At 55.7% G+C, this 16,160-nt stretch overlaps 1 protein-coding gene and 1 long non-coding RNA gene across 17 annotated transcripts in view; one reads left to right on the top strand and one right to left on the bottom strand.

Annotated features, from left to right (window-relative positions):
* The window catches only part of POU2F2 (POU class 2 homeobox 2), a 36,684-nt gene extending 28,088 nt beyond the window's left edge, over window positions 1-8,596 (bottom strand). For all 16 annotated transcript variants that reach the window (XR_009692454.1, XM_061139426.1, XM_061139428.1 and 13 more), the window contains exon 1: window positions 8,506-8,596. Coding sequence is in view for 15 of the 16 variants with exons in the window: in XM_061139426.1 (XP_060995409.1) it covers window positions 8,506-8,572 (67 nt within the window). In the remaining variant the exon portion in view is untranslated. The remainder of the gene's footprint in view (window positions 1-8,505) is intronic.
* Window positions 8,597-8,647: 51 nt separating this feature from the next.
* Window positions 8,648-15,642, top strand: LOC133054450 (uncharacterized). The gene is made up of 3 exons (XR_009692455.1): window positions 8,648-8,712; window positions 8,998-9,134; window positions 13,208-15,642. It is a non-coding gene; the product is annotated as an uncharacterized LOC133054450 (long non-coding RNA).
* The last annotated feature ends 518 nt before the right edge of the window (window positions 15,643-16,160 follow it).

Below are 16,160 nucleotides of genomic sequence, written 5' to 3'. Positions count from 1 at the left end.
CAACTCCATCCCACCCTACAGTCCCGCAGGCCCAGGAAATGGAAGGAGGTGGCAAACAGGGGACCTGGAGCAAGGGAAACAACCCCATGCTCTCAACGCTCCGATTCTGGTCACGGGACAGTGAGTGCTGCCAGCACAGCGCAAGATATGACTCAGAGCTCACGTTGGCAGCTGGTGCCAGTCTTACCCCCATTTTACAGGGGAGAAAACTGAGGTTCCAGGCAGATGGCAGCTCCCCAAGAGCCCCGTGAGACAGCAGAGGCACTCGGGTTGGATCAGGGTCCTTGTGACTCTGGGGCTCCCACTTCTAATCAGTATCGTTACAGTCTGATGAACCCATTCTGATCCCCTCCACCTCATCTCCACAGTGACTCCAACCCAGGCTCACCCTGACAGCCATTCAAACCCAGCCCTTCCTGGTCCTAGACTCTTAGTCTGGGTTTCTGACCGACCCATTCTCAATTTTCTTACCCGCACTGATCCCCAGCTCTCATCCAGATGGCCCAAGTCCTTCATCTGACCTTGACTCCCTGCTTGGCCTCATACCTTACTCCCGACCCTGACTCTGACCCTAACATCTCACAACTCACTCCAAATCCCCACCAAGACCCCGTTCTATCAAAGGAGCCATCCAACGCTAGCGTGCTCTGCGTCCAAGATAGTTAAAGAAGGCCAGCTAGAAAAGAGAGACCTGAAAGAGCCTCTGCAACTGAAAAAGAAGTCCAGGTATTTTGCAACTGAGGGTCACTAGACAAGGAATGCCACTCTGATTTGAAATTCCTGATTAAAAAACCAGCTCAGGGCTTCCCTTGTGGCTCAGTGGTAAAGAATCTGCCTGCCAGTGCAGGGGACACAGGTTTGATCCCTGATCCAGGAAGATCCCACGCACCTCGAAGCAACTAAGCCCAGGCACCACAGCTACTGACGCCTGGGCTCTCGAGCCAGTGCTCCGCAACCAGAGAAGCCACCGCAATGAGAAGCCTGTGCGCTACAACTAGAGAGCAGCCCGCGCAGCAACGAAGGCCGGGCGCCGACAAAGGGAAAGAAAACGGAAAAAGCCAGGGTACACACTGCTGACGCGGGTGTAAATCCATCCAAGCACAATTCAGGAAACTTAGAGAGGTGCCGCTTCCCAGCACATCTTCTGCCAGCATCCACCCAAGAGGAAGGCGCGTCCTGCCCACCACCGCCCCGGGCACATGTGTTCCGGGCAGCAGCCCTTTCCTAACCGCACCCCCCCCACCCCCGTGACTGGAAACAGCTCAAGAGTCCATTAACCGGGGACGAGTAAACACATTGGTACGTCCATACAGCGAAATACCCCACAGCCCAGAAAAGAACCAGCTCCTGCATCACACACACTGAATCTTGCAAACCTGCTGCCAAGGGAAAGACGTGAGACACAGAAGTGGACAGACAGCAGGACTCCAATTAAGGGAAATTCAGAAACAGGAACGATGACCTCAGGTGATTAAGGTCAGATTAGTGGGCACATTTTGAGGGGTGCTGACCTGAAAAGGGTGTGAAGAAGCCTTCAGAGGGTTACAAATGTCCTGGGAGGTGATCTGTTTGGTGGTTTGGGGTGGTGGTCTGTACATATGCAAAAATTCATCAAACTATACACTTTTAAAACCTGAGCGTTTTACTATATGTATGTTTTCACACACAAAAAAGAAATAAAACAAGCTAATAATAATAATAAGCCGGCACATAGTCCTACTAAGGCGTAAGCTTACGAGGTTGGGGTGGGGAGCAGGTGCCCAGATGCTCCCGGAGTTCAGGCCCTGTTTCTGGGCACTGGGGAAGGGGCAATGAGTGGTTAAGGACCCTGAGACCCAGGAGGTCACAAAGGGAGCCAAGGAAGGAGTCTCCCAGCCTCCTGACCCTGGGGCATCAAGAAGCAGGAGCCCTGCCTGATCCTGGCTCTAAAACTCCCAGACTCAGCTTCTTTGGTCGCTCAGTGGCAAAGAATCCACCTGCCAAAAATCCTGTCACCTGCAGGAGACACAAGTTCAATCCCTGGTCCAGGAAGATTCCACATGCCAAGGGGCAGCTGAGTCCGTGTGCCACAAAACCTGAGCCTAAGCTCTAGATCCTGGGAGCCCTAACTACCGAGGCCTGAGTCCCCTAGAGCCCGCACTCCACCACAAGGGAGGCCACTGCAATGAGAAGCCTGCGCACGGCACCTGGAGAGTGGCCCCTGCTCACCGAAACTAGAGACAAGCCTGTGCAGTGACGAAGACCCAGCACAGCCAGATAAAGAATAAATAATATTTTAAAGCCAAATAAATAAATCTCCTAGCCCTTGGCCCTGCTGCAGGCAACCACAAACCCTAGAGTAGCCCTACATCCCTGCCAGCATTCTGGAAAGTCGTGCCCTGGCCGCCTCCGCAGCCCCTCCTTCCAACCAGTGACCACGCTGCCACCAGAAGCCCCTTCCCCAGCCGTGACCCCTTCCATGGTTCCCCGCCTCCTAAGAAAAGCCCAGGCTCCCCATCCTGGCCATCAGGGTGTGACCCTCGTCACCCTCCGCCGCCCGTCTCTCAGCACTCATGCACCTTTCTCTTCAGTCACGCTGGCATCGCCCTCTGCTTGACGAGGGGCGCGGGCAGGGGTCCAGGCCCTACAGGTTCTTTCCTCCCCACCTCGCCGGTGAATGCCCCTCCTGCTCACAGACCGGGGCGGCCCCAGGCCCCACCTCCACCCCAGAGGGCCCGCGCTCATCCTCAGCCTCTGCTGTGTGCTGAGCTGTAGCCCTAGACATTCCTCTCTTGGATTCCTAACCCCCAGTAACTCAGACTGCGACCGTCTTTGGAGACAGGATCTTTACAGAGGTAATGAAGTCAAAATGAGATCAGGCCCTACGTACAGATCAGGCCTAGCCTGAGGCCCTGATCCAGGATGACTGGTGTCCCCAATAAGACAACGAGACTGGGACATGGACAGGCACAGAGGGAAGACCAGGTGAGGACCCGAGGAGCCGACGCCCACCCCAAGCCAAGGAGGGAGGCCTTGGAAGAAACTAACCCTGCTGACACCTTGACCTTGGACTTCCAGCCTCCAGAATTTTGAGAAAAATAATTTCTATCGTGTAAGCCATCCCATCTGGGGGTACTTTGCTATGGCAGCCCTAGCCAACTAAGGCAGCCTCTCCTCACCAATCCAGCCCGGAGCCCGCAGGGCTGAGGTCACCTGTGCCCTTGTCCTTCCCCACTGATCAGCGAACAGGCCTGGGCTGACTCACTGCTGGGTCCCCAGCATCACCCAGCTTGGCAGCCCAGGTTATGAATGTCTATCCCTCCCTGCGGCTCCCTCCATCTCTTACTTGTTCCTGCCTCTGTCCTGCTGCCTCTCTGTCACGTAAAGAGCCTGGGCATGGGCTGGTCCCTCGGCCTGGAACGCTGTTCCCACTCTGTCTGCCTGGCGACCTCCTGCTCATCCTTCAGGACCCAGCACAGGCTCCGTCCTCCTTGAAGTCACCACCCTGATGACTTCAGGTGGGGGGTCTCTGCCCTCTTCCCTCCACCCTGGCTCCACCTCCCCATCACCGTCCTAAAGGTTGCCGCCATCTGGGCCCCAGAATGTCTCCCCCATCAGGCTAGGAAGCCCTTGGGGCAGGGCTGACTCATCTGGGGTCCTCAACAGGACGCGTGGGTGGGATGAACAAGGGCCGCCCTGCTCTCTCTCCTCCAGGCCTTTGCCTCTGCTCCCCTCCCACCTGGGACGACCCTTTCCTTCTTGACTAGCAAACTCCTGCTCCTCTTTAAGGCCCCAGCTCCACGTCACCTCCTCCGTGAGGGCCTCCCGGACTGCCCAGGTGGTCAGTGCCTCTCTCGTCTGGGCTCCCTTTGCTCCCAACACACCCTGACCTCCTTGGCAGTGACCTCTACCCTAGATGGTGGGCCCCTCAGGGCCCAGACTGGAGTCACCACTGCACAGTCTGGGACTCTGTCTTTGGAATGAACAAACGCAGGAAAGGATCCTCTCTCTGTGGTCATCTGATCTTCGACCCTCAGCCCCAGTCCCCCAGGGGCTCCCACCTGACCTTAAACCTTTAAGGTCACCTCCCCTCTGTAGGAATGGTGGCTGCAGAAGCAAACGTGGTTTGAGGGGAACTTTCTACCACTGTTTCCCCAATCCTGCCCCCGCCCCCAGCTCCCATACAGCCCACACACCCCTGCAGCATCAACTGGGCTGACAGCAAAATGGCCAGAGCTGCCCGTTCCCCAGGCCTCTGTCCTCCCCTCTCCTCTTCCTTCCTCGAGCCCAACCCAGGAGGAGGGTCTCATCAAACCATCCCCGCCAGGGATGAACTGGGGGGGACTCCATTTACACCATGGACCCAAAGCTTCAGTGATGTCTTCATGGGGACTCACGGTATGGTGACCCTGGGGAGAAGCTTGCTGAGACCCCATCCTGCAGGCTCTCTCGCGCCCTCTCTCTCTCAGCTCTAGACGGAGACTCAGGCCCACTCCCACCTCACAGCACTCTGGCACAGTGATATGGCACAAGGTGAGACCTAAGTGTCCTCATTTTTTCAAGCCCCCTTTCAGGTGACTCTAATTTGCTCTAACGTCCCCCCCCCACACACACCTTCAGAAGTACCCCGTCAAAGCCTCATTCATCTGCACAGAAAGTCTGGCTGGCTGCTTAGGGTCACCCCTCCCTCCTCCCATCGCAGGCAGCGTGTGACTTTTCAGAGGAACAGGCAGGAAAAAGCCCTGTAGGACCCAGCGGGGCCCCTCGAGTCCCACCACCCGCGGGTCAGACCCGCCCAGGGCTGCCCCGCCCCTGGGCTCACACCCGCTTGCCCGACTGCCCCAGGCCTGGGACCCTGGGTCCCCTTCGCCCTCCCCCGCCCCTCCCTCTGCGGACTTTCACTTCTCCTCTGCATTTCCCCCAGCCGGTTTTAGCAGACTTGGGCCAGCTTCTCGTTAGCACTTACCGAAAACGGGGCTAAATATAGAGGGCCCAAGGGCTGCCCCTCACCCCTCCCGGCCCCGCTTGGCCTGTCCCCTGGGTCCCCGGCCTCCAAAGCCCACTTCAAGCAAGGCTGGGGCCTGGGAGCCCCTGTGGGCTGGGTCAGCACTGCCGGGAACCTCTGCGCGCCCACTGGCCCAGCCCGGCCTCCCCGGGAGCAGTGTTTCACACCCACACCCCACAGCTGTCCTTGGGGCGGCCTCCAGGGAGTGAAACACTCCTGGGTGTCAAGGGGGAGGATGCAGACACAACAAGAGCGGTGGCCCCGCAGCTGTGCTGACAGGAGCTGCCACGGAGCGCACACACCACAGCCTCAGCCAGGCGGGGCCCCGACACGGACCGAGACCATGCAAACGCACACGGGGACAGGTGCGCAGATCCCAGACGGGAATGTGTGCAGATGGAGATGTGAGCCCAGACACAATGACACCAGCAGATATGCAAAACGCACACCCAGACATGTGTGGGCACACCTGCCTGTACATACACTTGCACACCGAGTCACCCCCAAACACACACACACGCACACCAGAGTCACTCACAGACAGATGTACAGATAGACACAGATGTGCATACACACATACACACCCAGGTCACTCAGATAGACACACACCAGACATACACACACACATACACACACAGAATGAAAGAGACAGGTACACACTCACACCCAGGTCACTGAGATAAGACACACCAAGATGTACACACACAAGCTGTGCACACTTACTCAGACTCATTCAGACACACAGTTACACACTCACACACCCAGTCACTCACACATACAAACAGGTACACACTCACACACCCAGAGTCACTCAGACACACATACAGGTACACACTCACACACCCAGAGTCACTCAGACACACATACAAGTACACACTCACACACCCAGTGTCACTCAGACACACATACAGGTACACACTCACACACCCAGAGTCACTCAGACACACATACAGGTACACACACACACCCAGAGTCACTCAGACATACAAACAGGTACACACTCACACACCAGAGTCACTCAGACACACATACAGGTACACACACATACACACCCAGAGTCACTCAGACACACACAGGTACACACACACACCCCCAGAGTCACTCAGACACACATACAGGTACACAGTAACACATCCAGAGTCACTCAGACACACACACAGGTACACACACACACACCCAGAGTCACTCAGACACACATACAAGTACACACACACCCCCAGAGTCACTCAGACATACAAACAGGTACACACACACCCCCAGAGTCACTCACACATACAAACAGGTACACACTCACACACCCAGAGTCACTCAGACACACATACAGGTACACACTCACACACCCAGAGTCACTCAGACACACATACAAGTACACACTCACACACCCAGTGTCACTCAGACACACATACAGGTACACACTCACACACCCAGAGTCACTCAGACACACACACAGGTACACACTCACACACCCAGAGTCACTCAGACACACATACAGGTACACACACACCCCCAGAGTCACTCACACATACAAACAGGTACACACTCACACACCCAGAGTCACTCAGACACACATACAGACAGGTACACACACATTCAGAGTCTCTCAGACACATAGAGAGATACAGATGTGCATATACACACACATCCGGGTCTCTCATATAGACAAAGATGTACTTACACAAGATATGCACACACACACACAGCCCCCCGAGTCACTCAGACATAAAGGTAGACTCAAATGTACACACACACACAGTCACTAAACAGACATACAGAGATGTGTACACACACACAGGTCACTCAGATAGACATACACATATGTGCACCTACTCACACTCCCAGAGTCCCCTCCTCCTGGGAGACGGCCAGGGTGCAACCCAGAACCCAGTCCAGAGATGTGGAGCCCAAGACCGAACAGGAGGCAAGACCTGCTCAAGACCACACATGTGTTAATTCACATCCAGGCTGGGGAGCCCAGGCAGGCCTTGCAGGCAGGGCAATTCTCTGAGAAATGCCAAATAAAGGGTCTAACCCAGTGCCTGATAAAGCCGCCATTCCCCCCAGACAGGGAAGAGATAGTATGCACACATTATCCTGTGCAGATGCCCTGGGTCGCTGTGTCTGCACTGTACACACATGTGCACATGTGCAAACATACACACACACACACATCCATAGTTGCACACACGGTCACCTCAGTAAATCATCACATCACACAGCATCCTGCAAGTAACCTTCCTTCTACCTCAGCCCCCTCCTGGCCTCCCTTGCCTACTCATACCCCCTCATCCTTCATCTCAGACCAGACATGCCCTCCTCCAGGAAGTCCTTCCTGATGCCCCATTAGCCGAACTGGGCAAGTCTTCTGGGCTCGCCCAGTGCCCTGTGCCTCCTGCATCCCAGCTCTCACCCCTCTGCCTATGCTTCCTCCCTTGTCTGGTGACAGGTCTGTCTCCGCTACGGAACTGGGCACTCCAGGAAGACAGACTCAGAACTGCCTTCTTCAGCAGTATTTCCAACATCCAGCACAGAACTGCTCCGTAAATACGTGTTGATGACGAATCACAGGACACCCGCAAATGCTGATGCACACAGACGCAGGCCAAACCAAGATTCAGCCCCACAGACACCCACAAATGGGACACATCCCCACAGTCAGAACTATAGGGCCGCAAACAAAACACCCTTGAAGTATGGACACTGGCCGTGGTCTAGGCCCCGCTATTACTGTATTACCTCAGTTAACTCTCCCATGTGCACCGCCTAGAGCTAACCATCATTATGCAGAGATGGACACGTTATGCCAAATGAGTCAACATGTACAAATCACTTTGTACAGCCCTTGGCGGACAATGTTGGCTCAGTCTGCTGACACTTGGTGGGGGAGGCGGTTCATAAACACACAAACATATCATAAATTTTCAGGGGTGATGAGTACCATGAAGAAAAGACAGAACAGGGTGAGGGGCTCGAGAGTGCCGGGACTGGCTGCCCGTTTAGATGGGGAAGGCAGGGGAGGCCACCAGAGAAGGGGCATCAGAGGTGAATGAAGTGAGGAAGTGAATCAAGAGAGCCTTGCCAAGGCTATCCCCACAGTGCCACACACACAGCCCCTCGCACACGCAAACCTGACAGTCATATATAGAAAGCTCAGAACCACTGTTTTCACGCGCGAACACAGACGCACACACTGGGAGGTCCAGCCCCCAGGCGGTCCTCTCCCAGGATCACTCAGGTCGCCCACCCACTGGTCCTCTGTATGAGAGCCGGAGACCAGCACCCAGCTCCATCCTCCTCCCCAGGACCCCTCAGGACAAGGAGCGGCAGAGGAAGGCAGAAGAGGTCTGAAGCCCCCCAGGGCTGATGCGAAAGGGGAGAGGAAAGAGGAGCTGCGGGTGGGGACGCAGGATGGGGAGAGGGGCAGCTGCTAAGGCAGAGTCGGAGAGCAGAGGAGCAGCCGGAGAGGAAGGGCAGGCCCAGCCAGGACGACCCCAGGGTGCTGCCTGTGCGCCCCAGCCCCTTACCTGGAGCCCCCATGCTGGAGTGAACCATGCTGCCCGCCCCGCAGGGCTTGGGGAACAACTGTGTCATCTCCCCGCCCTCTCTGGGGGCCAAGCCCTCGCTGCCGGAAGTCACCCAGGGAGGAAACCGCAGGGTCCGCCCCCTTCGGAAGGGAAAATACCCGTGCCCGAAGGCCCACCCCAGCCGGCAGCGGACCCCAAATCAAGCGTGTGTGTGTGCTGGGGAAGTGGGGGTTGGGGGGGTAGAACGCAGGGAGGCTGGAAGAACTGACTCTGCAGCTATGCCCCCTGGAGGTGCCCCCAGCCCCTCTGCCGCCTCCACCTGGCCGGCACATCTGGAGCAGGGCTTGTGGGTCTGGGAGAGAAGGTGGACCCCAAACACCGACACTAAAACACTGGCTAGGAGTTTGGGGAGGGCCTTTCCCAATGCTAGGCCCTGCCTGTCACACCTGACAGGCATCATCTCTGAAGGTGCTATTTGCCCCCATTTTACAGACAAAGACTGAGGACCAGAGAAGTGAGGTGGCCTCTCTAAGGGCTCAGAGGCAAGAAGCGTTGACGCCAAGAAGCAGGGCAGGAGGGGGCTTCCGCAGACTGGCCAGCGGGGAACCCAGTCGCGCCTCTGCCCGCAGGTGAGGCGTCCGCGGCCACCACTGGGAGAAGAGGTACCCGTGAGTAGTGGTTGGACTGGCGGCAGGGCCGGGCCTTGCCCTGAAGCGGCAGGAGGTCCGCCAGGGGGCAAAGCGGGCGCCGGAGGTGGCTGGGGTGGAGGGAAGTACCGGGTCCCAGGGCCACAGACTGGCCCCTTCGCGCTGCGGCGCTCGCGGTCCAACGCTTCCCTCCCTGCCCGCCAGAGGGCGGCAGCGCACAGCCAATGGGACACAGGGCGGGGCCGGCTGCGGAGGAGGCGCCCCGCCCTCCGCCCCTCCCCTTCCCCCGCCCGCCCCCGCGCGCACACCTGCGAGGGTCACACAAAGGCGCAGGACTCCCCGCGCGCGGCGGCGCAGACAAAGGCGCGGCCGAGCCCGCTGCCCTCTTCCTCCTCCCCGCGCGCGGCCCGAGGCTGCCGGGCCGCCTGGTGCCTCCAAACAGCCCACCTGCTCGCTCCGAGCCCTGCGGGGCTCGCTGTGCCCCTACGCTGAGGGACCCCCCCCCCCCCCAACCAGAGCACGCGCGCGCACACGGACGGCTGGACTCATATACACACACTCAAGTGTTTCTACACAGGGACCCCAGCACATCTCACACACACGTGTGCACATCCAGACACATGGAAACACTCCTTGGTGCCCAGGCCCTGACAACGCTCCCTACTAACACTACCCGAGTGTGCACAGAACCCTCTGCTCTGTCATGCAGGCATAGGGGCACGTCTACACAAGTGTACCCAGGCATACTTCCCGGCCGTGTATGCCCACGTTCACACCCAAGCACACTCACGCAGGTTATGACACACAGGCAGACCTTCAAGAGTGCCTTTCTGCCTGTACACAGGCCCTGTGCGGCCCAGAAAACGCCCAGGCAGGCAGGCCCACTCCAGGAGAATGATGGTGGTCCTTACATCTGCACAGAGGGGACAGTGGCCCCACCAACTACACTCATAACATTCCGTATTGTGAAGGCCATTCCTCCGAGCAGATTAGGAGACCCTGCAGCATCCGCTGGCTTCACCTCAGACCTCCTGCCTCCGGGCCCACCTCTTTACCTCTCTCTCTCTCAGATGGCAGGATTTCTCTATGGGCAGGTCAGGCATCTGGTGGATGATGGCACTGGAGCCTTGTCTTGAAGCTGCATTTGCCCACTAAACTCTATTTAGGATTTATGTTTTGGAAGACTTGGAAATGAGGGTAATAAGGACTTTATAGAGGGAGCAAAACCTCACCAAAACACCCCCCATGCTCCACAGTCAACAGCATCCTTGTCAAGAGGGAGCTCCGGGTGGTAACTCAGAGCAGGGAGAGATGCACCCCGCTGTTTCCGGTGCTGCCCTCTCAGGCCTGCGGCTGAGAGGTGGAGCTGGCGACAGCCTTTCATGCCCACCTACCCATGGTGGGTGAAATCACCCCACACCTCTTGCCTCTCAAACTGACTCCACTATTATCGCCTCTGGCAGACCAGAACTGAGTCCCTGAGCTAGAATCGAGGCATCTTGAAGAAGAATGGGCCTGAGACTTCCACCTGCCCAGGAGAGGACAAAGGGGTTGAATTAGGGGCATGCTGGGTGGGCAGGGCCTGGCAGCCAGGAACGGGGAGGCCCAGGCATGGGAGATGGTGGCCGTTTAGCTGGAGAAGAGGCCTCAGACCAAGCTGAGCCAGGCAGGTAGGGCCTGGGAGCTGGGGAGCAGTGGGGGCCGCTGAGGGTGCAGGGAGCCTGGGAGGGAGGCGGCGCAGGGGAGACCAGGCTGGGCTCAGGGCTGAGCGGTAATTAAAGGAGACGCAGGGGGCTCCCCAGGGCCAGCGGGGCTGGTAACTGACACGCGGGCCCCATTGCTCCGCTCATATTTCTCACCGGATCGATACGTTTGACTCCCGACAAGACAATAATCGCTTGTACGCGGCCGGCGAGTCGATCAAATACATTATTAGAGCGAGGTCCCCTGGGGGCCCGGCGGGGAGTGGTGGGGGGAGCAGCCAGCCCACCGGGGACAGCAGAGTGAGATTCTTCACCCCTCAGGGCCCCCAACCATGGCCTCTTCCTCTTGGCCGCCCCTGGGGACCCTCTCTGTGGCTTGGCTCCCCAGCCTCTTCCCGCATCCCGCTGTGTCTGGCGACCTCTTCGCTCAGCCCCCGCCTGCGTCCCTGCTCTGCGTGGGGTCCCCCATCCAGGTCTCTGCTCTGTGTGGGGACCCGAGCAGGGTTTCCCTGAGTGCTGCCTCATTTCTGGGGCTCTAGCATGTAGGAGCTCAGAGAGGGCCCCAGGCTGCAGGAGACAAGGAGACCAGGTTGCCTGTGAGTTGACAGCCGAGTCAGAAGGCGAGCTCAGGTCTGAGATTCATCGATATTAACCTCTCTTTGCATCTCAGCGTCTGCCTTCAGCAGAGCCCAATGAGGGCCGCCTCTGCATGGTGAGGCAGGTCAGGGTGGGGGGACGGTCAGGGAAAGCTGACTTAGGGACCCAGACACAGAGGAAAGCAGGATGAGGGGTGGCAGACAGACACAGACCAATGTATGTCTGGCTGGTCCTGCTGCAGGGTCGTGCAATCCTCCCAGTAAGCCCTCCGATACTCTGGAATCAACCCCCCCCCCCTCCCCAGGCACTGCCTGTCCACCTCTTCCTGACTTCCGGGCTCAAGCCTTCATTTTCTGTTTACACACCTCCTTCATCCTCAGCCATGCCCTCAGAGCTGCACAGAAACAGACAGAAAGTCAGATCTGGACTGCGGGCCATAGTTTGCCAACCCCAGGCTGAGACCATTTACCTGCAGTATAATCAGTGATGTTTGTTTGATGTTATTTAATTCTAAGTCGTGTCCAAGTCTTTTTGTGACCCCATGGGCTATAGCCCTCCAGGTTCCTCTGTCCATGGAATTTTCCAGGCAAGAATACTGGAGTGGATTGCCATTTCCTTCTCTAGGGGATATTCCCAACCCAGGGATCGAACCCATGTCTCAGGCATTGGAAGGTAGATTCTTTACCACTGTGCCACCTGGGAAGCCCCCAAACTTTTCCTACGTGTCCCTTACAGCCAAGCTGTGAGCTGGGGGCTGAGGACCTAGAAGAGAACTAGATCTGAAATCTGCCCTCAGGGAGCTCATAGTCCAAGAGGAAGACTGGATTTGATAGAAGTTTTCTGATATTCCATAACTGACTCAGAAAGTATGCAATAAATGCTAGTCAAAGATGAATCCCAAGACATAGACGAGGCTGGATTTGATGTTGTAGGTGGAAAGATTCTGAGCATGAAGAGTCTGTATAAGTGAGGTCCACTGGGGACTGGTGTGAGACCAGACTGGTGGGTAGAAGTTGGAGAAGATGACCAGAGGAGAGGCTGGGACAGTGGTCTAGACAACAGGAGAGAATGGGGCCGTGAGGATGCAGATGAGAGTATGAGTTTGAGTGAGAGTCTTGAGGACTTGGGTGGACTTGCAAGCAGGCAGCTGAGCAGGGTGGATGGGTGGGTACTCAGGCCATCACTGATGGACAGTGGGAAACGGAGCAGATTTGGGGAAAATGCTTAGGTCAGTGCCGGGGATTGGGGGGTGGGGGGAGATCAGCAAGGCCTATGCAACAGGAAGCCAGCAGATGCTGAATAAATTCACATCGACACAAACACTCCTCATGCATCTCCTGCCCACCACCAGTTTTCCCAGACCCACCAGAAATCCCAGGAATTCACCACACACACAAAGAAATCAGGAAGCATCATGGTACAGCCCAAAGAAGATAAAAGTCAGAAGACCAACAGGTCCCCATTCTGAACCTGACCATCTGGTGGCCCAAGGCCAGCCCCCCACACTCTCTGGGCCTCCGTTTCCCCACCTAAAAGTGGGAGGTGGGCTGGAAGAGCACTCTAAGACTTCTTCCAGCTGTTAACATTCTGTGGCTTGAAAGGGACAAGAACAGGCAAGATGGACCGATGGCTCCACTAGCAGCCACATTCACACAGCTAGCCTGGGTGGACCCTGAGTCTCTCTGACCCCAAAGCCTGCGCCTAGACTGCTGTCTTGGGCTTGCGGCTCCTCACTTGGGCTTGTATGTGTCCCAGGCTGTAGGCTGTCCCGGAACAGACCCACCAGGACATCCGAAGAGGCAGGTGCCTGGCCCTGGGCCTGACCTGAAGAGGCTCTGCCCTGGGCAGAGGTGCCCCCGCCCACCCCAGGCTGCAGACTACTCCAGCCCAGACCTCCTGCTCACCAGCACCAGCACCAGCACTGACTCTGCAGGCTGATGGCGCTTTCCTTCCTCCCAGCCCAGGGAGCTGTCCAAAGGCTGAAATGCAAGGGCCCTCGGAGTGGTCCGGAAGCCCTCCAGGAACCCGCGGCTGCCTCCAGGAAAGCCCAGCCCCCTCACCATGGATGGCCTCCAGGCACCCGCGGAACTTCACTTCTAACGAGAGCACTGTGTGCCTGCCACACCAGAGAAACCCGAGTCTGTCCCTACTTGGGGCCTCTGACCTTGCCGACACCTCCCCTAGAACGCTGTTCCCCATCTCGTCCCTTTCCTCTGACCCTTTAGGACTTAGCTCAAAGGCCGCCTCCTTCCAGAAGCCCTCCCTCAGCCACCCTCCACTCCAGTTATTGTTCAGTCACTAAGTAGTGTCCGACTCTGCAATCCCATGGACTGCAGCATGCCAGGCTTCCCTGTCCATCACTGTCTCCCGGCGTTTGCTCAGACTCACGTCCCTTGAGTCAGTGGCCAGTTTTGTTTTCTTTGTAGCGCTCTCTGGAACTCAGGCACTGTCACCTTGCCTTACTGTTTCCCCCTCTGAAATGCAAGCTCTCTGAAAGCAGGTGCTTTTTTGGTCTTCTCTTCTGCAGTATGCCCTTCTGAAAGGGACACACCATGTGCTTAGATCCTATTTGTTGAATGGATGGATCCTTCCAGGCTCCCACAGCCCACAGAATGAAATCCAGGGCTGGCTTTCCAAGCTCAAGTGGACATGGGCCTCTGCCAATCTCCACGGGCAAATTGCCTTCAGAGCTCACCTTCTTCCTCTGGGTTCGGCAACTTGGGGTTCCCTATGTACCCATCCTCCGAGCTTCCTGTGTTTGCTGGGCAAGTTCTACTGGCCTCTATAGCCTCGGCTCAAATCTCTCCTCTCTGGAAGCTGTCTCTGACTTCACAGGAGGCCTATTTAATAGTGATGGCCTGTCTTCCCATAGTTCAGGCATCTTGGGCTTAGCACTAATCGTACTGCATTGAAATTACTTCCCAATGAGGCTGCCCTCACAGTGCAGGGCTGGAGGGCAGGGTGGGGTTTCATTCATTTTTGTAGAATGGAGTCCAGCACTGGTCTGCAGATAAGCCCCGTTGAATGAGGACATCTGCCCTGTAGACTGACACTTTATAGAGCTGGATGTACACACTAGCGCTTCCCAGGTGGCGCTAGTGGTAAAGAACCCGCCTGCCAGTGCAGGAGACATAAGAGATGCGGGTTTGATCCCTGGGGCAGAAAGATACCCTGGAGAAGGAAATGGCAACCCACTCCAGCATTCTTGCCTGAAGAATCTCATGGACAGAGGAGCCTGGCAGGCTACAGTCCATGGGGTCACAAAGAGTTGGACACTACTGAAGCAACTTAGCATGCAAGCACTGATCTGGGAGTTAAACATTTGAAAGCGTGGAAACTGGTTTTTCCATTCACTTGCTGTATGACCCTGGGCAGGTGATTTCACCTCTCTCAGCCTCTGAGGATCCTTATCTTTGAAATGAGGGCAGTAACATGGGCTGATCAGTGGTAAAGAATTCACCTGTCAAAGCAGGAGATGCACGAGACCCAAGTTTGGATCCCTGGGTCAGGAAGATCCCCTGGAGAAGGAAATGGCAAACCACTCCAGTATTCTTCCCTGGGAAATCCCATGGACACAGGAGCCTGGCGGGTTACAGTCCGTGGGACAGGAGAGTCAGACACGACTGAGTATGCACACAACGTGGGCTGACAGGAACTTCATTAATCTTTTTTCTTTTGTTTTTAATGGTTCCTTGTGCAATACAGTAGGGCCCTGTTATGGTTAATCTTAAATATAATACTGACTACCATGCACAAGGAGTTCAAAAAGTTCACAAAGGGTTTATCACACCGAAGTTTGAAATAGAGAAAATCAGAAATAACACAGAATGCTACCATAGGACAGTAGCTAAATTAAGTGTAGCATATTCATACTCAGGAACAGTACATGATCATGAGAGATGATGGAACTGATCTATGAATATGGACATGGAAAGTTCTCCAAGACTCTGCTGAATGCAAAGGCAAGCTGCAGAATGATTTACACAACTTAATATTATTGAGGTAAAACACATACCAAAACCTCTATGTATTTTCTATGAGTGTGCAGGTATTGACAAATGCAGAGAAAAGGCCCAAAGGGTAACTAATCAGCTAATGACAACTACCTCTGGTGAGTGGACCAGAAGTGGGAAAGTGCATGTGTGTGTGTGTGCATGTGTGCATGCTCAGTTGTGTCTGACTCTTTACAACCCCACGAACTGTAGCCCACCAGGCTCCTGTGTCCATGGGGTTCTCCAAGCAAGAATACTGGAGTGGGTTGCCATTTCCTCCTCCAGGGGATCTTCCTGACCCAGGGATCAAACCCACGTCTTTTGTGTCTCCTGTGTTGGCAGACAGGTTCTTTACCACTGAGCAGCCTGGGAAGCCCCCTGGGAAAGCAGAATGGACTCAAAAGGGATTTTTTTAAGATTTTTTTTATATGGACCATTTTCAAAGTTTTTACTGAATTTGTTACAATATTGCTTCTGTTTTATGTTTTTGGGGGTTTTATGTGGGATTTTAGATCCCCAACCAGGGATGGAACCCCCATACCCTGCATTGGAAGGTGGAGTCTTAACCACTGGACCACCAGGGAAGTCCCTCAAATGAGGTTTTAACCTTTTCTGTTATGGTTTTGGTTTTTATAATGAGATTATATTCATTTTTGAATTAACATTAGACTATGAGTTACAGGTAGCAAACTATAAAGTGAAACAAAGGACTGATT

This window comes from Dama dama, chromosome 4 (assembly GCF_033118175.1).
Source record: "Dama dama isolate Ldn47 chromosome 4, ASM3311817v1, whole genome shotgun sequence".
NCBI lineage: Eukaryota > Metazoa > Chordata > Mammalia > Artiodactyla > Cervidae > Dama > Dama dama.
Note: the sequence above shows the minus strand (reverse complement) of the source record. Positions and strands in the feature narration are given on the sequence as shown.